This window comes from Oncorhynchus keta, unplaced genomic scaffold (assembly GCF_023373465.1).
Source record: "Oncorhynchus keta strain PuntledgeMale-10-30-2019 unplaced genomic scaffold, Oket_V2 Un_contig_8160_pilon_pilon, whole genome shotgun sequence".
Taxonomy (NCBI): Eukaryota; Metazoa; Chordata; class Actinopteri; order Salmoniformes; family Salmonidae; genus Oncorhynchus; species Oncorhynchus keta.
In genome coordinates this window covers 42,501-65,000 of record NW_026289892.1, presented here as the reverse complement: position 1 = coordinate 65,000, position 22,500 = coordinate 42,501, and the positions used below count along the sequence as shown (strand labels likewise).

At 47.1% G+C, this 22,500-nt stretch overlaps 1 protein-coding gene across 1 annotated transcript in view; it reads right to left on the bottom strand.

Moving 5' to 3' along the window:
* LOC127926752 (threonylcarbamoyladenosine tRNA methylthiotransferase-like) overlaps positions 1–22,500 on the bottom strand; it is a 50,465-nt gene that overhangs the window by 17,532 nt on the left and 10,433 nt on the right. Inside the window, exon 2 of the mRNA XM_052512292.1 lies at positions 15,284–15,448. Coding sequence (XP_052368252.1) covers positions 15,284–15,412 — 129 coding nt within the window. The 5' untranslated portion in view covers positions 15,413–15,448. The remainder of the gene's footprint in view (positions 1–15,283; positions 15,449–22,500) is intronic.

Sequence of the window (22,500 nt, the reverse complement as noted above, 5' to 3'; positions counted from 1 at the left end):
CGGTCTGATTATGTACTGGGTCACTGAGATCACCAGTCTCTTGTCCTGTCTGATTATGTACTGGGTCACTGAGATCACCAGTCTCTTGTCCTGTCTGATTATGTACTGGGTCACTGAGATCACCAGTCTCTTGTCCTGTCTGACTATGTACTGGGTCACTGAGATCACCAGTCTCTTGTTGTCGTGTCTGATTATGTACTGGGTCACTGAGGTTGCCAGTCTCTTGACCTGTCTGATTATGTACTGGGTCACTGAGATCACCCGTCTCTTGTTGTCCTGTCTGATTATGTACTGGGTCACTGAGATCACCAGTCTCTTTTGTTGTCCTGTCTGATTATGTACTGGGTCACTGAGATCACCAGTCTCTTGTTGTCCTGTCTGATTATGTACTGGGTCACTGAGATCACCAGTCTCTTGTCCTGTCTGACTATGTACTGGGTCACTGAGATCACCAGTCTCTTGTCCTGTCTGATTATGTACTGGGTCACTGAGATCACTGATCTCTTGTTGTCCTGTCTGATGATGTACTGGGTCACTGAGATCACCAGTCTCTTGTAATGTCTGATTATGTACTGGGTCACTGAGGTTACCAGTCTCTTGTTCTCTCTGATGATGTACTGGGTCACTGAGATCACCAGTCTCTTGTCCTGTCTGATTATGTACTGGGTCACTGAGATCACTGATCTCTTGTTGTCCTGTCTGATGATGTACTGGGTCACTGAGATCACCAGTCTCTTGTCCTGTCTGATTATGTACTGGGGCACTGAGATCACCGATCTCTCGTTGTCCTGTCTGATTATGTACTGGGTCACTGAGGTTACCTGTCTTGTTGTCCTGTCTGACTATGTACTGGGTTACTGAGGTTACCAATCTCTTGTTATCCTAATGTACTGGGTCACTGAGGTTGCCAGTCTCTTGTCCTGTCTGATTATGTACTGGGTCACTGAGATTACCAGTCTCTTGTCCTGTCTGACTATGTACTGGGTCACTGAGATCACCAGTCTCTTGTTGTCGTGTCTGATTATGTACTGGGTCACTGAGGTTGCCAGTCTCTTGACCTGTCTGATTATGTACTGGGTCACTGAGATCACCCGTCTCTTGTTGTCCTGTCTGATTATGTACTGGGTCACTGAGATCACCAGTCTCTTTTGTTGTCCTGTCTGATTATGTACTGGGTCACTGAGATCACCAGTCTCTTGTTGTCCTGTCTGATTATGTACTGGGTCACTGAGATCACCAGTCTCTTGTTGTCCTGTCTGATTATGTACTGGGTTACTGAGATCGCCAGTCTCTTGACCTGTCTGATTATGTACTGGGTCACTGAGATCACCAGTCTCTTGACCTGTCTGATTATGTACTGGGTCACTGAGATCACCAGTCTCTTGACCTGTCTGATTATGTACTGGGTCACTGAGGTTGCCAGTCTCTTGTCCTGTCTGATTATGTATGACTATATCAGTCCCCACACAGACACATCGTCATGGGAAAGTCTCCAGTCAGTCCCCACACAGACACATCGTCATGGTAAAGTCTCAAGTCAGTCCCCACACAGACACATCGTCATGGTAAAGTCTCCAGTCAGTCCCCACACAGACACATCGTCATGGGAAAGTCTCCAGTCAGTCCCCACACAGACACATCGTCATGGTAAAGTCTCTAGTCAGTCCCCACACAGACACATCGTCATGGTAAAGTCTCCAGTCAGTCCCCACACAGACACATCGTCATGGTAACGTCTCCAGTCAGTCCCCACACAGACACATCGTCATGGGAAACGTGTGTTTTCAGTCCCCACACGGACACAGACTGAGTCAGTCCCCACACAGACACATCGTCATGGTAAAGTCTCAGTCAGTCCCCACACAGACACATCGTCATGGTAACGTGTCCAGTCAGTCCCCACACAGACACATCGTCATGGTAAAGTCTCCAGTCAGTCCCCACACAGACACATCGTCATGGTAACGTCTCCAGTCAGTCCCCACACAGACACATCGTCATGGTAACGTCTGTCAGTCCCCACACAGACACATCGTCATGGGAAAGTGTGTTTTGATCAAAACAGAAAGCATGTTTGTTTGTTTACACTGTGTGTGTGTGTGTGGCTTGTTTCACAGTAGTTTGAACAGACAGCACCAGTCACAAACTGACTCTGAACCAATGACAAGGTTGTCTACTGGGTTCAGAACACAATGATGTCATAGTGAGGGATGACAGGTAGAGAAGGGTTAGGGGAGTCTAGGGACAGGAGGACAGGTAGAGAAGGGTTAGGGGAGTCTAGGGACAGGAGGACAGGTAGAGAAGGGTTAGGGGAGTCTAGGGACAGGAGGACAGGTAGAGAAGGGTTAGGGGGAGTCTAGGGACAGGAGGACAGGTAGAGAAGGATTAGGGGAGTCTAGGGACAGGAGGACAGGTAGAGAAGGGTTAGGGGAGTCTAGGGACAGGAGGACAGGTAGAGAAGGGTTAGGGGAGTCTAGGGACAGGAGGACAGGTAGAGAAGGGTTAGGGGAGTCTAGGGACAGGAGGACAGGTAGAGAAGGGTTAGGGGGAGTCTAGGGACAGGAGGACAGGTAGAGAAGGGTTAGGGGGAGTCTAGGGACAGGAGGACAGGTAGAGAAGGGTTAGGGGGAGTCTAGGGACAGGAGGACAGGTAAGAAGGGCCACTGAAAGCTTGCTGTGTTTCTTCCCACATGACAGGAGGACTGGGAGACAAAAGGTGTTCACAAATGGGGGTCCGCTCTCTCCGGCTACACGGATAAGACAGTAAATAAACCTCAGCTAGTGCTAACAGGCTAGAATCTTGACTAGAAACAAAACATTTGATCATGTTACTCCAACGCTAGAGTCTCTACACTGACTTCCTGTTAAAGCTAGGGCTGATTTCCCTATCAAAGCATTACATGGACTTGCTCCTAACTATCTCTCTGATTTGGTCCTGTCGGTCCATACCTACACGTACGCTACGGACAAGACGAGGTCTGAGCGTTGGGCCAGCAACCCGGTTCCCGGATCGAATCCCCGAGCTGGCAAGGTAAAAATATGTCGTTCTGCCCCTGAACAAGGCAGTTAACCCACTGTTCCCCGGGCACCGAAGACAGGGATGTCGATTATGGCAGCCCCCCCTCACCTCCTTGATTCAGAGTAGGTTGGGTTAAATGAGGAAGACACATTTCAGTTGTACAACTGACTAGCCCTTTCCTTTTCCTTACTGTCCCTAGAATTGCTAAGTAAACAGCTGGAGGCAGGGCTTTCTTCCTATAGAGCTCCATTTTTATGGAATGGTCTGCTGACCACGTGAGAGACACAGACTGGGTCTCAAATCGCTGTCCTGTCTGGTGTAATTCTCCTGTCTTGTCTGGTGTAATTATCCTGTCCTGTCTGGTGTAATTCTCCTGTCCTGTCTGGTGTAATTCTCCTGTCTTGTCTGGTGTAATTCTCCTGTCCTGTCTGAAAAAAACATTCCTGTCTGGTGTAATTCTCCTGTCTTGTCTGATGTAATTCTCCTGTCTTCTGTGTAATTCTCCTGTCTTGTCTGGTGAATTCTCCTGTCCTGTCTGGTGAAATTCTTGCTTGTCTAACTATCTTCTGATTTCTCCTGTCGGTCCATAATTCTCCTGTCCTGTCTGGTGTAATTCTCCTGTCTTGTCTGGTGTAATTCTCCTGTCCTGTCTGGTGAAATTTCCTGTCTTGTCTGGTGTAATTCCCAAGTCTTCTCTGGTGTAAAAATATGTCTTGTCTGCCCCTGAACAAGTCTTCTAACCCACTGTTCCTGTCTGGTGTACTCGAAGACAGTCTGGATGTCGATTCTCCTGTCCTGTCTGGTGAAATTCTCCTGTCTTGTCTGGTGTAATTTAAGTCTTCTCTGAGTGTAAGACTCATTTCAGTTGTACAACTGACTAGCCCTGTCTGGTTTTCTCCTGTCCTGTCCCTGAGAATTGCTCCTGTCTTGTCTGGAGGCATCCTGTCTCCTATAGAGCTCCATTTTGTCTGGAATGGTCTGCTGATCCTGTCTGGTGAATTCTCAGACTGTCTGGTCTAATTCTCCTGTCCTGTCTGGTGTAATTCTCCTGTCTTGTCTGGTGTAATTCTCCTGTCTTGTCTGGTGTAATTCTCCTGTCCTGTCTGGTGTAATTCTCCTGTCCTGTCTGGTGTAATTCTCCTGTCTTGTCTGGTGTAATTCTCCTGTCCTGTCTGGTGTAATTCTCCTGTCTTGTCTGGTGTAATTCTCCTGTCCTGTCTGGTGTAATTCTCCTGTCTTGTCTGGTGTAATTCTCCTGTCTTGTCTGGTGTAATTCTCCTGTCTTGTCTGGTGTAATTCTCCTGTCCTGTCTGGTGTAATTCTCCTGTCTTGTCTGGTGTCCTGTGTGATCTTAATTATGCTCCCTGTAATTCTCCCATCTCTCTCTCCTTCTGGAGGACCGGAGTCCTAGGACCATGCTTCAGGACTACCTGGTCTGATGTCTCCTGGCTGTCCTCGTCCCCAGTCCACCTGGTCATGCTGCTGATCCAGTTTCTGCTATTCCGGACCTTTGCCACCTAGTTGTGTCCCCGTGCCGTACACTGTGTCCGTGTGTGTGTGCGCGCGTGCGTTAACGTGTGTGTGTTTGTAGAGAGAGTTTGTGAATGTGTGTATAATGGGTTTCCGTCCGTGATGGAACAGGCAGCTAATAGCTTAGCGCTGTGTAGGACATGTAATTGCAGTGAAAACCCTGCCACATTGTGTCACTCCCAGTGATAAACAGCTGTGGTTTTCAACAGTCAAGAGGAGAGAGAGGCTGCATCCCAAATGGTACATTATATAGTTCACTACGTTGAACTACTCCGGTCTGCAGTGGTGCACTACATAGGGAATAGGGCGTCATTTGGGACAGAGACAGAGAAACCCTTTCTGGAGCTAAACAAGTTCACTTAAGAGGTGTCAGAGGCTGTTTACTGCCTGGCAGGAAGGTTGTAGCTAGCTGCTATAGTTCTCTAACTAATAGGTATGGTTGTAGCTAGCTGCTAAAGTCCTCTAACTAATAGGAATGGTTGTAGCTAGCTGCTATAGTTCTCTAACTAATAGGTAATGGTTGTAGCTAGCTGCTAAAGTTCTCTAACTAATAGGTATGGTTGTAGCTAGCTGCTAAAGTCCTCTAACTAATAGGTATGGTTGTAGCTAGCTGCTATAGTTCTCTAACAAATAGGTATGGTTGTAGCTAGCTGCTATAGTTCTCTAACTAATAGGTATGGTTGTAGCTAGCTGCTAAAGTTCTCTAATAGGTATGGTTGTAGCTAGCTGCTAAAGTTCTCTAACTAATAGGTATGGTTGTAGCGAGCTGCTATAGTTCTCTAACTAATAGGTACGGTTGTACGGTACGGTTGTAGCAAGCTGCTAAAGTTCTCTAACTAATAGGTACGGTTGTAGCTAGCTGCTATAGTTCTCTAACTAATTTGTATGGTTGTAGCTAGCTGCTAAAGTCCTATCACAATACTAATAGGTACGGTTGTAGCTAAGCTCCTACAGTCATTTAACTAATAGGTACAGTTGTAGCTAACTGCTATAGTCCTCTAAATAATAGGTATGGTTGTAGCTAGCTGCTATAGTTCTCTAACTAATAGGTATGGTTGTAGCTAAAGACCCTGTCATCAAAACTAAGGACACTAAAGAGGCCTTTCTACTGAATGAAAAACACCAAGTGAAAGATGCCCATGGTCCCTGCTCATCTGAGTGAACGTTCCTAGGCATGCTGCAAAGGAGGCATGAGAACTGCATGTCAGGTCAGATGGTTTAGTCCACACCTCTTCAGGTCAGATGGTTTTAGTCCACACGTCTTCAGGTCAGATGGTTTAGTCCACACGTCTTCAGGTCAGATGGTTTAGTCCACACTCTTCAGGTCAGATGGTTTAGTCCACACGTCTTCAGGTCATATGGTTTATCCACGTCTTCAGGTCATATGGTTTAGTCCAACCTCTTCAGGTCAGATGGTTTTACTCCACACGTCTTCAGGTCATATGGTTTAGTCCACACCTCTTCAGGTCAGATGGTTTAGTCCACACGTCTTCAGGTCAGATGGTTTAGTCCACACGTCTTCAGGTCAGATGGTTTAGTCCACACGTCTTCAGGTCAGATGGTTTAGTCCACACCTCTTCAGGTCAGATGGTTTAGTCCACACGTCTTCAGGTCAGATGGTTTAGTCCACACGTCTTCAGGTCAGATGGTTTAGTCCACACGTCTTCAGGTCAGATGGTTTTAGTCCACACCTCTTCAGGTCATATGGTTTAGTCCACACGTCTTCAGGTCAGATGGTTTAGTCCACACGTCTTATAGGTTGTAGCTTCAGGTCAGATGGTTTGGTTGTCCACTTCTTCAGGTCAGATGGTTTCTCCACACTCTTCAGGTCAGATGGTTTAGTCCACACGCTTCAGGTCAGATGGTTTACCCTGTCTTCAGGTCAACTTTAGGACACGTCTTCAGGTCAGATGGCCTTTCTACTGACTCTTCAGGTCAAAACACGTCTTCAGGTCAGATGGTTTAAAGATGCTTCAGGTCAGATGGTTTAGTCCCTCTTCAGTTCAGATGGTTTAGTCCACACGTCTTCAGTTCAGATGGTTTAGTCCACACGTCTTCAGGTCAGATGGTTTAGTCCACACGTCTTCAGGTCAGATGGTTTAGTCCACACGTCTTCAGGTCAGATGGTTTAGTCCACACGTCTTCAGGTCAGATGGTTTAGTCCACACGTCTTCAGGTCAGATGGTTTAGAACGTCTTCAGTTCAGATGGTTTAGTCCACACGTCTTCAGGTCAGATGGTTTAGTCCACACGTCTTCAGGTCAGATGGTTTAGTCCACACGTCTTCAGGTCAGATGGTTTAGTCCACACGTCTTCAGGTCAGATGGTTTAGTCCACACGTCTTCAGGTCAGATGGTTTAGTCCACACGTCTTCAGGTCAGATGGTTTAGTCCACACGTCTTCAGGTCAGATGGTTTAGTCCACACCTCTTCAGTTCAGATGGTTTAGTCCACACGTCTTCAGGTCAGATGGTTTAGTCCACACGTCTTCAGGTCAGATGGTTTAGTCCACACGTCTTCAGGTCAGATGGTTTAGTCCACACGTCTTCAGGTCAGATGGTTTAGTCCACACGTCTTCAGGTCAGATGGTTTAGTCCACACGTCTTCAGGTCAGATGGTTTAGTCCACACGTCTTCAGGTCAGATGGTTTAGTCCACACCTCTTCAGGTCAGATGGTTTAGTCCACACGTCTTCAGGTCAGATGGTTTAGTCACACGTCTTCAGTCAGATGGTTTAGTCCACACGTCTTCAGGTCAGATGGTTTAGTCACACGTCTTCAGGTCAGATGGTTTAGTCCACACGTCTTCAGGTCAGATGGTTTAGTCCACACCTCTTCAGGTCAGATGGTTTAGTCCACACCTCTTCAGTTCAGATGGTTTAGTCCACACGTCTTCAGTTCAGATGGTTTAGTCCACACGTCTTCAGGTCAGATGGTTTAGTCCACACGTCTTCAGGTCAGATGGTTTAGTCCACACGTCTTCAGGTCAGATGGTTTAGTCCACAAGCTCCTTGAGGACAAGACTAACTGAATTCTGTCTTATTTAGTTTCATAATGTATCTGTTTTGACCAAGACCTCTCTCATGTCAGCTTTTATAAATCCCTGATACAGTCACAGACCTTTCCCAACCTGACTGTCACTAAAAACCTGACTGTCACTAAAAACACCTGACTGTCACTAAAAACACCTGACTGTCACTAAAAAAACACCTGACTGTCACTAAAAACACCTGCACTGTCACTAAAAACCCTGACTGTCACTAAAAACACCTGACTATCACTAAAAACCCTGACTGTCACTAAAAACACCTGACTGTCACTAAAAACACCTGCACTGTGAGATTCCTATCCAACCTGACTGTCACTAAAAACACCTGACCATCACTAAAACACCTGACTGTCACAAAAACACTGTGAGATTCCTGTCCAACCTGACTGTCACTAAAAACACCTGACTGTGATATTCCTGTCCAACCTGACTGTCACTAAAAACACCTGCCTGTCACTAAAAACACCTGACTGTCACTAAAAACACCGGACTGTCACTAAAAATACCTGACTGTCACTAAAAACACCTGACTGTCACTAAAAACACCTGACTGTCACTAAAAATACCTGACTGTCACTAAAAACACCTGACTGTCACTAAAAACACCTGACTGTCACTAAAAACACCTGCACTGTGAGATTCCTATCCAACCTGACTGTCACTAAAAACACCCGACTGTCACTAAAAACACCTGACCATCACTAAAAACACCTGACTGTCACTGTGCATTGTGTGATTCCTGTTCAACCTGACTGTCACTAAAAACACCTGACTGTCACTAAAAACACCTGCATTGTGAGATTCCTGTCCAACCTGACTGTCACTAAAAACACCTGACTGTCACTAAAAACACCTGACTGTGATATTCTGTCACTACACTAAAAACACCTGACTGTCACTAAAAACACCTGCATTGTGAGATTCCTGTCCAACCTGACTGTCACTAAAAACACTGCATTGTGAGATTCCTGTTCAACCTGACTGTCACTAAAAACCCTGACTGTCACTAAAAACACCTGACTGTCACTACCTGACTGTAACACACCTGACTGTCACTAAAAACACCTGACTGTCACTAAAAACACCTGACTGTCACTAAAAACACCTGCATTGTGAGATTCCTGTTCAACCTGACTGTCACTAAAAACCCTGACTGTCACTAAAAACACCTGCATTGTGAGATTCCTGTTCAACCTGACTGTCACTAAAAACTGTCACCACCTGCATTGTGAGATTCCTGTTCACTCACTGAGCTGAAGCACTATCATACCACCATCCCACTTACTGCGCCTCCACTCCACTGTAAAACCCTTTTCAACAAAACAGATATTATGTAAATATTATTAATTGCCTAAAGCCCCTAGGAAGAGAGAGATAGACAGAGACAGAGAGAGAGACAGAGTGAGACAGTTAGAGAGAGAGACAGAGTGAGACAGTCAGAGAGAGACAGAGAGAGTCAGAGAGAAAGACAGAGACAGACAGAGACAGAGAGACAGAGAGAGAGAGAGAGAGAGACAGACAGAGAGAGAGATAGAGAGACAGAGAGAGACAGACAGACAGACAGAGAGAGAGAGAGAGAGAGAGAGAGAGAGAGAGAGAGAGAGAGATAGACAGAGACAGAGAGAGAGAGAGAGAGAGAGAGAGAGAGACAGAGACAGAGACAGACAGAGAGAGAGAGAGAGAGACAGAGTGAGGACAGAGAGTGAGTGAGGGACAGAGAGAGGGAGACAGATGAGTGAGGGACAGAGAGAGGGAGAGACAGATGAGTGAGGGACAGAGAGGGAGAGACAGATGAGTGAGGGACAGAGAGCAGAGACAGATGAGTTTGGGACAGAGAGAGGGAGAGACAGATGAGTGAGGGACAGAGAGAGGGAGAGACAGATGAGTGAGGGACAGAGAGAGCTCCTGACAGATGAGTGAGGGACAGAAGGAGACAGATGATGAGGGACAGAGAGATGAGAGACAGATGAGTTTGGGACAGAGAGGAGAGACAGATGAGTGAGGGACAGAGCCCGGAGAGACAGATGAGTGAGGGACAGAGAGAGGAGAGACAGATGAGTGAGGGACAGAGAGAGGAGAGACAGATGAGTGAGGGTTCTCGAAGCAATTTAGAAATGATACGGCTGGCTAAACTGTCACTATTTTTCTTGCGTATGTTAATCTGGGAGCTCGGTGTTGTTTTTCACAGGAGCAGCTCCTGAACATTTGTACTGCAGGAAAGGACACCAAATGATGCTCAGAAATGTGATACACATTTTAATTTCACACTCCATCAGGTTTTACAGCCCGAGCTGTAGCAGGGCAGTGCTGTGGCAGGCAAGGAACAGAACATAAAGTTAAGGCTGCGTCCTGAATGGCACCCTATTCATATATATGGAAGAGCTGGTCGAAAGTAGTGCACCCTATTCATATATATGGAAGAGCGCTGGTCGAAAGTAGTGCACCCTATTCATATATATGGAAGAGCGGGTCGAAAGTAGTGCACCCTATTCATATATATGGAAGAGCGGGTCGAAAGTAGTGCACGATATAGGGAATAGGATGCTATTTGGGACGGGGTCAGAGCGTCTGGCAGCCAGCCATCACCCAACATTCACCAACCAACAAACCATCAGGCTCTCTCTCATGCTATGACATCGTGTTTTTAAAAGTTCACCACCAAAACTATTTTCTCTCTGTAAAAAAAACAACCTTATAAACAACACTTGGACGTGTCTGAAATGGCTCCCTATTCTCCATAGTGTCTGAAATGGCTCCTATTCTCCATATAGTGTCTGAAATGGCTCCCTATTCTCCATAGTGTCTGAAATGGCTCCCTATTCTCCATAGTGTCTGAAATGGCTCCCTATTCTCTATTATAGTGTCTGAAATGGCTCCTATTCTCCATATAGTGTCTGAAATGGCTCCTATTCTCCATATAGTGTCTGAAATGGCTCCCTATTCTCCATTAGTGTCTGAAATGGCTCCCTATTCTCCATTAGTGTCTGAAATGGCTCCCTATTCTCCATTAGTGTCTGAAATGGCTCCCTATTCTCCATAGTGTCTGAAATGGCTCCCTATTCTCTATTATAGTGTCTGAAATGGCTCCCTATTCTCCATATAGTGTCTGAAATGGCTCCCTATTCTCTATTATAGTGTCTGAAATGGCTCCTATTCTCCATATAGTGTCATGGCATCTATTCTCCATATAGTGTCTGAAATGGCTCCTATTCTCCATTAGTGTCTGAAATGGCTCCTATTCTCCATATAGTGTCTGAAATGGACCTATTCTCTATATAGTGTCTGAAATGGCTCCTATTCTCCATATAGTGTCTGGAATGGCACCTATTCTCCACATAGTGTCTGAAATGGCTCCCCATTCTCCATATAGTGTCTGAAATGGCTCCCTATTCTCCATATAGTGTCTGAAATGGCTCCCTATTCTCCATTAGTGTCTGAAATGGCTCCCTATTCTCCATATAGTGTCTGAAATGGCTCCCTATTCTCCATAGTGTCTGAAATGGCATCATCTAGTGAAGGACCTGTCAGGCTGATAGATAGTATTTAAGGCATCATCTAGTGAAGGACCTGTCAGGCAGATAGATAGTATTTAAGACATCATCTAGTGAAGGACCTGTCAGGCTGATAGGTAGTATTTAAGGCATCATCTAGTGAAGGACCTGTCAGGCTGATAGATAGTATTTAAGGCATCATCTAGTGAAGGACCTGTCAGGCTGATAGGTAGTATTTAAGGCATCATCTAGTGAAGGACCTGTCAGGCAGATAGATAGTATTTAAGACATCATCTATGAAGGACCTGTCAGGCTGATAGATAGTATTTAAGGCATCATCTAGTGAAGGACCTGTCAGGCTGATAGATAGTATTTAAGGCATCATCTAGTGAAGGACCTGTCAGGCTGATAGATAGTATTTAAGGCATCATCTAGTGAAGGATCTGTCAGGCAGATAGATAGTAGGATCTGTCAGGCTGATAGATAGTATTTAAGGCATCATCTAGTGAAGGACCTGTCAGGCTGATAGATAGTATTTAAGGCATCATCTAGTGAAGGACCTGTCAGACAGATAGATAGTATTTAAGGCGTCATCTAGTGAAGGACCTGTCAGGCTGATGTCACAGTATTTAAGGCATCATCTAGTGAAGGACCTGTCAGGCTGATAGATAGTATTTAAGGCATCATCTAGCTCCTTTAAGGACCTGTCTTTTGATAGATAGTATTTAAGGCATCATCTAGTGAAGGACCTGTCAGGCTGATAGATAGTATTTAAGGCATCATCTAGTGAAGGACCTGTCAGGCTGATAGGTAGTATTTAAGGCATCATCTAGTGAAGGACCTGTCAGGCTGATAGGTAGTATTTAAGGCATCATCTAGTGAAGGACCTGTCAGGCTGATAGATAGTATTTAAGGCATCATCTAGTGAAGGACCTGTCAGGCTGATAGATAGTATTTAAGGCATCATCTAGTGAAGGACCTGTCAGGCTGATAGATAGTATTTAAGGCATCATCTAGTGAAGGATCTGTCAGGCAGATAGATAGTAGGACCTGTTAGGCTGATAGATAGTATTTAAGGCATCATCTAGTGAAGGATCTGTCAGGCAGATAGATAGTAGGACCTGTTAGGCTGATAGATAGTATTTAAGGCATCATCTAGTGAAGGATCTGTCAGGCAGATAGATAGTAGGACCTGTTAGGCTGATAGATAGTATTTAAGGCATCATCTAGTGAAGGATCTGTCAGGCAGATAGATAGTAGGACCTGTTAGGCTGATAGATAGTATTTAAGGCATCATCTAGTGAAGGATCTGTCAGGCAGATAGATAGTAGGACCTGTTAGGCTGATAGATAGTATTTAAGGCATCATCTAGTGAAGGACCTGTCAGGCTGATAGGTAGTATTTAAGGCATCATCTAGTGAAGGATCTGTCAGGCAGATAGATAGTAGGACCTGTTAGGCTGATAGATAGTATTTAAGGCATCATCTAGTGAAGGATCTGTCAGGCAGATAGATAGTAGGACCTGTTAGGCTGATAGATAGTATTTAAGGCATCATCTAGTGAAGGACCTGTCAGGCTGATAGGTAGTATTTAAGGCATCATCTAGTGAAGGACCTGTCAGGCTGATAGACAGTACTTAAGGCTCCATTTATAAAACCAGTGATTAAAGTGATTAAAAGATGGAGTGGCCTGCCCTACTGCCTTGTCTGTCCCATCCATGAATTCTATCTAAGAACTATTGTAGGGAGGAACAGATGGTCTAGGAGCAGACACAGTGTGAGTTCAGACTGGCACCCAATTCCCTACTGTATATAGTAGGACTACTTTAGACCAATAGTCAATGAGGCTGAGAGAGGAGATGAGAGTTTCACTAGCAGCTTCATTTAAGCATCTCTAGAGAGCCTAAATCAAGTCCTTCATTCTACCAGACACTCCGGAGTGGACTAGTCTTATCTATTCAGATTGGTGTTGTCACCATTCCAATGTCACCATTCCAGTGTCACCATTCCAGTGTCACCATTCCAGTGTTACCATTCCAGTGTCACCATTCCAATGTCACCATTCCAGTGTCACCATTCCAGTGTCACCATTCCAGTGTCACCATTCCAGTGTCACCATTCCAGTGTCACCATTCCAGTGTCACCATTCCAGTGTCACCATTCCAGTGTCACCATTCCAGTGTCACCATTCCAGTGTCACCATTCCAATGTCACCATTCCAGTGTCACCATTCCAGTGTCACCATTCCAATGTCACCATTCCAGTGTCACCATTCCAGTGTCACCATTCCAGTGTCACCATTCCACCATACTAGATGTTCCTCGGCAAAAAAAGAAAACATGAAACAGACTCAAATCTATGCTCCTTTAAAACCTACTTTTGTAAAATAAAGAATACTGTGTGCTATATCTTGCAAATATAAACGAAATGTGACTCTGGGTGACAAGATAAGGAGGGCTGTTTTGTCCAACATTAAGAAGGTTAATTCCTCGAGACATTGAGACCGCTTCCTGTTTAGTTTCCTTTGCTTCCTGGTATCGTGACAACACTAATTCAGGTAGTTACTGCCTTCACACTGACTGAATGGGAGACCTTCTCCCCTGTTCATAATGTATTTTTCTGTTAATGCAATTATTTTCTGAACGTATGGCCTTTATTCAACCTGGTAAGCCAATGGGAAGACATGCCCTTTGACGACCTGAGATCGCTCGGCCTACCAGCTTCCTGCTGAAAAGAAAATAGTTGAACCTCCAGCTGAATTCAATAGGGCCGTTGATATGACAAGGCATTAAGTAGGAAAGACTTCACACGGTGTTCAGGCGGATTGACGCAGTGAATGAAATGTCATTTCCAAGCCTCGACTAATAGCAATAACAGTCATGTAGTTACGGCTTCCAATCATTTCAAATCACCTCGCCACTTTGGTTCCCGGGAAGAAAAGGAGGAACTTGGAGAAACAACTCAGAGTGTGACGGCTGTCCTTGAAGTAAACCCTGCCAGCCTCAGAGTGTGACGGCTGTCCTTGAAGTAAACCCTGCCAGCCTCAGAGTGTGACGGCTGCCCTTGAAGTAAACCCTGCCAGCCTCAGAGTGTGACGGCTGTCCTTGAAGTAAACCCTGCCAGCCTCAGAGTGTGACGGCTGTCCTTGAAGTAAACCCTGCCAGCCTCAGAGTGTGACGGCTGTCCTTGAAGTAAACCCTGCCAGCCTCAGAGTGTGACGGCTGTCCTTGAAGTAAACCCTGCCAGCCTCAGAGTGTGACGGCTGTCCTTGAAGTAAACCCTGCCAGCCTCAGAGTGTGACGGCTGTCCCTTGAAGTAAACCCTGCCAGCCTCAGAGTGTGACGGCTGCCCTTGAAGTAAACCCTGCCAGCCTCAGAGTGTGACGGCTGTCCTTGAAGTAAACCCTGCCAGCCTCAGAGTGTGACGGCTGTCCTTGAAGTAACCCTGCCAGCCTCAGAGTGTGACTGCTGTCCTTGAAGTAAACCCTGCCAGCCTCAGAGTGTGACGGCTGCCCTTGAAGTAAACCCTGCCAGCCTCAGAGTGTGACGGCTGTCCTTGAAGTAAACCCTGCCAGCCTCAGAGTGTGACGGCTGTCCTTGAAGTAAACCCTGCCAGCCTCAGAGTGTGACGGCTGTCCTTGAAGTAAACCCTGCCAGCCTCAGAGTGTGACGGCTGTCCTTGAAGTAAACCCTGCCAGCCTCAGAGTGTGACGGCTGTCCTTGAAGTAAACCCTGCCAGCCTCAGAGTGTGACGGCTGTCCTTGAAGTAAACCCTGCCAGCCTCAGAGTGTGACTGCTGTCCTTGAAGTAAACCCTGCCAGCCTCAGAGTGTGACGGCTGCCCTTGAAGTAAACCCTGCCAGCCTCAGAGTGTGACGGCTGTCCTTGAAGTAAACCCTGCCAGCCTCAGAGTGTGACGGCTGTCCTTGAAGTAAACCCTGCCAGCCTCAGAGTGTGACGGCTGTCCTTGAAGTAAACCCTGCCAGCCTCAGAGTAAACTGGCTTAAAAGACTCTTTTATTTCACGCAGAACAACAATAAAAACAACAACTACATTATGGGAAAAAAATAACCATTTTGCTGTTGGTCTGTTCCATTGTTAACTTTTGCCGTAGATATTCTCCTGTCTGAGAGAGCTACCGCTGCAGCTCTAATAGGAGTTGACAGAGGAGACACAAACACAGACGTATTGAATAGGTTACCTGACTGAGCCCAGACACCTCCCCCTGCTGCAGCGGCTCGGCGATGGAGGGAGTGAACACTACGGAGCCGCCCAGCGGTCTTCCCTTCAGGAAGTGCTTGCCGGCCTCGAAGATCTCCACCTCAATCATCTTCCCCTTGAACTCTGACCTCTTGGGTACCAGCACCTGACACAGGAAATATGAAATGGGGTGGGGGGGTTAGAGGTCAATGTGTGAAATACATTGAACATGGGGTAAACTGTTGTCAGAGAAGCATGGTGTAAAAACAGGTGATGGATCACCACCCGCTCAGTGTTGTAACGGTACACCTGGACACTACTGGAGGTTTCTTAAAGTCATGTGGACCAGTTTAGGAGGATTCAAATGTCCTGGTGGTGTTGGATGCCAAGGAGACATGGGGAGACAGGTAGCCTAGTGGTTAGAGTGTAGGGGAGACAGGTAGCCTAGTGGTTAGAGTGTAGGGACGGCAGGTAGCCTAGTGGTTAGAGTGTAGGGGTGTCAGGTAGCCTAGTGGTTAGAGTGTAGCCTAGGGGCGGGCAGGTAGCCTAGTGGTTAGAGTGTAGGGCGTCAGGTAGCATAGTTGTTAGAGTGTAGGGGGCGTCAGGTAGCCTAGTGGTCAGAGTGTTGGACTAGTAACCGAAGGTTGTAAGATCGAATACCCGAGCTGTCGTTCTGCCCCTGACCACTGTTCCCCTGACCAAGGCAGTTAACCCACTGTTCCCTTGACCAAGGCAGTTAACCCACTGTTCCCTGAACAAGGCAGTTAACCCACTGTTCCCCTGAACAAGGCAGTTAACCCACTGTTCCCCTGAACAAGGCAGTTAACCCACTGTTCCCTGAACAAGGCAGTTAACCCACTGTTCCCTGAACAAGGCAGTTAACCCACTGTTCCCCTGACCAAGGAAGTTAACCCACTGTTCCCCTGAACAAGGCAGTTAACCCACTGTTCCCCTGAACAAGGCAGTTAACCCACTGTTCCCCTGAACAAGGCAGTTAACCCACTGTTCCCCTGACCAAGGCAGTTAACCCACTGTTCCCCTGAACAAGGCAGTTAACCCACTGTTCCCCTGAACAAGGCAGTTAACCCACTGTTCCCTTGACCAAGGCAGTTAACCCACTGTTCCCCTGAACAAGGCAGTTAACCCACTGTTCCCCTGAACAAGGCAGTTAACCCACTGTTCCCCTGAACAAGGCAGTTAACCCACTGTTCCCCTGACCAAGGCAGTTAACCCACTGTTCCCCTGAACAAGGCAGTTAACCCACTGTTCCCCTGAACAAGGCAGTTAACCCACTGTTCCCCTGACCAAGGCAGTTAACCCACTGTTCCCCTGAACAAGGCAGTTAACCCACTGTTCCCTTGACCAAGGCAGTTAACCCACTGTTCCACCAGTAGGCCGTCATTGTAAATAAGAATTTGTTCTTAACTGACTTAGTAAAATAAAGGTTAAATAAAATAATGCCAGTGAAGCCAGTAAAAGGTTTAGAGATGTCCTCCTCCAGTCCCAGCCAATGGAAGTACAGTACAGCAGGGGATGTGTCCCAGCCAATGGGAGTACAGTACAGCAGGGGATGTGTCCCAGCCAATGGGAGTACAGTCCAGCAGGGGATGTATTGTTAAAGTACACATCAGTGTGCACAGCTTGCTCCTAGCAGCCCCTGGAGTATGGGGAACGGGGCTTAGTGTTCCAGCTCGGAACGCTGTGGCATTCCCAGTATTCCCAAGACAGATATAACCCCCGTTCCTTCAAACACATTCCTCCACTGCTCCCTGAGATTACACACTTATATATGCATCAGGTCCTGTAGAAAAGTTGGATCCAACCTCCACACAATTGGCTTTAAATATGGTTGTGCAGAGGAGATTAATCTACAGGGGTTTGGGGTTGTAATGGCCTTCATTATGTTGTGGTTGGTTGGTAGTGTTGGTATTAGCCTGGCATTTAAACTGATTAGCCAGGCATTTAAACCACCTTCCCCCATCAACAGCCCCCCCTCCACAGCCCCCCTTCAACCATCAACAGCATCCCATCCATGGGGGAAGGGGGGCTGTTGATGGGGGAAGGGGTGGCTGCTGATGGGAGGAAGGGGGGCTGTTGATGGGGGAAGGGGTGGCTGTTGTTGGGAGGAAGGGGAGGGGGCTGTTGATGGGGGCTGTTGTTGGGAGGAAGGGAGGGGGCTGTTGATGGGGGGAGCTGTTGATGGGAGGAAGGGAGGGGGCTGTTGATGGGGGGAGCTGTTGTTGGGAGGAAGGGAGGGGCTGTTGATGGGGAGCTGTTGTTGGGAGGAAGGGAGTGGGCTGTTGATGGGGGAGCTGTTGTTGGGAGGAGGAAGGGAGGGCTGTTGATGGGGGGAGAGCTGTTGTTGGGAGGAAGGGAGGGGCTGTTGATGGGGGGAGCTGTTGTTGGGAGGAAGGGAGTGGGCTGTTGATGGGGGAGCTGTTGTTGGGAGGAAGGGAGGGGGCTGTTGATGGGAGGAAGGAGCTGTTGTTGGGAGGAAGGGAGGGGGCTGTTGATGGGGGAAGGGGTGGCTGCTGATGGGAGGAAGGGAGGGCTGTTGATGGGAGGAAGGGAGGGGGCTGTTGATGGGGAAGGGGTGGCTGCTGATGGGAGGAAGGGAGGGGCTGTTGATGGGAGGAAGGGAGGGGGCTGTTGATGGGAGGAAGGGAGGGGGCTGTTGATGGGGAAGGGGTGGCTGCTGATGGGAGGAAGGGAGGGGGCTGTTGATGGGAGGAAGGGAGTTGGCTGTTGATGGGAGGAAGGGAGGGGCTGTTGATGGGGAAGGGGTGGCTGCTGATGGGAGGAAGGGAGGGGCTGTTGATGGGAGGAAGGGAGGGGGCTGTTGATGGGAGGAAGGGAGGGGGCTGTTGATGGGAGGAAGGGGGAGGTGGGGAAATGACAGGCAGAAGGCCTGGCTTGGTGAGGAGATGTCTGAAAGGCCCTATTATGTTCCATCAGAACTCTATACTATAGAGAATATCTTTGGATCTGACAATTACTTTTTCAATTAACTGGAAAATAAATGTGTTTCCCCTCAACGCTGCTGCTCCTAATTGTCTTATTCTTTCTGTGGCTCTAAATTAACATTCTTAAGTGTGACAATTGTTTTTTTCATTCAATTATGTAAAGCGCTCAAGGTCAAACGTTGGCATGTTCTGAGAGAGACGAGCTTTTTCACATCTCAACTGAAGAGAAAACAGGCGGATGGGGTGCTAGACAACGAGAACAATTCTTCAGTAGTTTCCTTTAGAAATATCTGTATACCATGTACATTGAGGAGCCACTCATGACAGAATCCTCATATCTATATGATTTAGTGTGAGGTACTGTTGGGACCTGTTCCCAGTGGACAGCGTTGTAGTTAACTCCAGTTTATAGACATCCTTACCACGTAGTACTGCTCTCTCATGCCTGTTCCTTCCACACGGGTTATGTAAAGGATGTGCAGTTTACTCAGAAAGTATTCAGACCCCTTGACTTTGTCGCGTTACAGCCTTTTCTAAAATGAATCAAATAAAAAATCCTCAGCAATCTACACACAATACCCCATAATGACATCACAATACCCCATAATGACATCACAATACCCCATAATGACATCACAATACCCCATAATGACATCACAATACCCCATAGTGACATCACAATACCCCATAGTGACATCACAATACCCCATAGTGACATCACAATACCCCATAATGACATCACAATACCCCATAATGACGTCACAATACCCCATAATGATGAAGCGAAAGCATTTTTTTGCAAAGGTATTACAAATAAAACAACAGAATTACCTTATTTAAATAAGTATTCAGACCCTTTGCTATAAGACTCGAAATTGAACTCAAGTGCATCCTGTTTCCTTTGATCATCCTTGAGATGTTTCTACAACTTGATTGGAGTCCACCTGTGGTGAAATCAATTGATTGGACATGATTTGGAAAGGCACACACCTGTCTATATAAGGTCCCACAGTTGACAGTGCTTGTCAGAGCCAAAACCAAGCCACGAGGTCGAAGGAATTGTCCGTAGCAATCGGGTGAGAAGGGCCTTGGTCAGGGTGGTGACCAAAAACCCGATGGTCACTCTGACAGATTACTAAAGTTCCTCTGTGGAGATGGGAGAACCTTCCAGAAGGACAACCATCTCAGCAGCACTCCACCAATCAGGCCTTTATGGTAAAGAGGCCAGACGGAAGCCACTCCTCAGTAAAAGGTACATTGACAGCCCCCTTGGAGTTTGCCAAAAGGCACCTAAAGGCTCTCAGACCGTGATTCTCTGGTCTGATGAAACCAAGATTGAAATCTTCGGCCTGAATGCCAAGCGTCACGTCTGGAGGAAACCTGGCACCATCCCTACGGTGAAGCATGGTGGTGGCAGCATCAGGCTGTGGGGATGTTTTTCAGCGGCTGGGAGACTAGTCAGGATCCAGGGAAAGATGAACGGAGCAAAGTACAGAGAGATCCTTGATGAAAACCTGCTCCAGAGCGCTCAGGACCTCAGACTGGGTCGAAGGTTCACCTTCGTACATACAGGACAACGACCCTAAGCAGACAGTAAATACAATGTAGGAGTGGCTTCGGGACAAGTCTCTGAATGTCCTTGAGTGGCCCAGATAGATTCCCGGACTTGAATCCGATCGAACATCTCTGGAGAGACCTGAAAATAGCTGTGCAGCGACACTCCCCATCCAACCTGACAGAGCTTGAGAGGATCTGCAGAGAAAAATGGGAGAAACTCCCCAAATACAGGTGTGCCAAGCTTGTAGCATCATACCCAAGAAGACTGGAGGCTGTAATCACTACCAAAGGTGCTTCAACAAAGTACTGAGTAAAGGGTCTGAATACTTACGGAAATGTTATATTTCAGTTTTTTTATTTGTAATATATTTGCACAAATAAAAGAAAAACATTCTTGCTTTGTCATTATGGGGTATTGTGTGTAGATTATTTCGTGTAGCTAAAAACTATTCAATTTCAGAATACGGTTGTAACGGTTGTACAAAATATGGAAAAAGTCAAGGGGTCTGAATACTTTCCGAATGCTCTGTATGCCTCTGCATCAGTCTTCTACCAGATGAGACCAGGTGATAGGGCTGGTGACCAGGTGAGTCTATATGATAGGGCTGGTGACCAGGTGAGTCTATATGATAGGGTTGGTGACCAGGTGAGTCTATATGATAGGGCTGGTGACCAGGTGAGTCTATATGATAGGGCTGGTGACCAGGTGAGTCTATATGATAGGGCTGGTGACCAGGTGAGTCTATATGATAGGGCTGGTGACCAGGTGAGTCTATATGATAGGGCTGGTGACCAGGTGAGTCTATATGATAGGGCTGGTGACCAGGTGAGTCTATATGATAGGGCTGGTGACCAGGTGAGTCTATATGATAGGGCTGGTGACCAGGTGAGTCTATATGATAGGGCTGGTGACCAGGTGAGTCTATATGATAGGACTGGTGACCAGGTGAGTCTATATGATAGGGCTGGTGACCAGGTGAGTCTATATGATAGGGCTGGTGACCAGGTGAGTCTATATGATAGGGCTGGTGACCAGGTGAGTCTATATGATAGGGCTGGTGACCAGGTGAGTCTATATGATAGGGCTGGTGACCAGGTGAGTCTATATGATAGGGCTGGTGACCAGGTGAGTCTATATAATAGGAGTGGTGACCAGGTGAGTCTATATAATAGGAGTGGTGACCAGGTGAGTCTATATGATAGGGCTGGTGACCAGGTGAGTCTATATGATAGGGCTGGTGACCAGGTGAGTCTATATGATAGGGCTGGTGACCAGGTGAGTCTATATGATAGGGCTGGTGACCAGGTGAGTCTATATGATAGGGCTGGTGACCAGGTGAGTCTATATGATAGGGCTGGTGACCAGGTGAGTCTATATGATAGGGCTGGTGACCAGGTGAGTCTATATGATAGGGCTGGTGACCAGGTGAGTCTGAATGATAGGACTGGTGACCAGGTGAGTCTGAATGATAGGGCTGGTGACCAGGTGAGTCTGAATGATAGGGCTGGTGACCAGGTGAGTCTATATGATAGGACTGGTGACCAGGTGAGTCTATATGATAGGGCTGGTGACCAGGTGAGTCTATATGATAGGGCTGGTGACCAGGTGAGTCTATATGATAGGGCTGGTGACCAGGTGAGTCTATATGATAGGGCTGGTGACCAGGTGAGTCTATATGATAGGGCTGGTGACCAGGTGAGTCTATATGATAGGGCTGGTGACCAGGTGAGTCTATATGATAGGGCTGGTGACCAGGTGAGTCTATATGATAGGGCTGGTGACCAGGTGAGTCTATATGATAGGAGTGGTGACCAGGTGAGTCTATATGATAGGGCTGGTGACCAGGTGAGTCTATATGATAGGGCTGGTGACCAGGTGAGTCTATATGATAGGGCTGGTGACCAGGTGAGTCTATATGATAGGGCTGGTGACCAGGTGAGTCTATATGATAGGGCTGGTGACCAGGTGAGTCTATATGATAGGGCTGGTGACCAGGTGAGTCTATATGATAGGGCTGGTGACCAGGTGAGTCTATATGATAGGGCTGGTGACCAGGTGAGTCTATATGATAGGGCTGGTTACCAGGTGAGTCTATATGATAGGGCTGGTGACCAGGTGAGTCTGAATGATAGGACTGGTGACCAGGTGAGTCTGAATGATAGGGCTGGTGACCAGGTGAGTCTGAATGATAGGGCTGGTGACCAGGTGAGTCTATATGATAGGACTGGTGACCAGGTGAGTCTATATGATAGGGCTGGTGACCAGGTGAGTCTATATGATAGGGCTGGTGACCAGGTGAGTCTATATGATAGGGCTGGTGACCAGGTGAGTCTATATGATAGGGCTGGTGACCAGGTGAGTCTATATGATAGGGCTGGTGACCAGGTGAGTCTATATGATAGGGCTGGTGACCAGGTGAGTCTATATGATAGGGCTGGTGACCAGGTGAGTCTATATAATAGGAGTGGTGACCAGGTGAGTCTATATGATAGGGCTGGTGACCAGGTGAGTCTATATGATAGGGCTGGTGACCAGGTGAGTCTATATGATAGGGCTGGTGACCAGGTGAGTCTATATGATAGGGCTGGTGACCAGGTGAGTCTATATGATAGGCCTGGTGACCAGGTGAGTCTATATGATAGGGCTGGTGACCAGGTGAGTCTATATGATAGGGCTGGTGACCAGGTGAGTCTATAT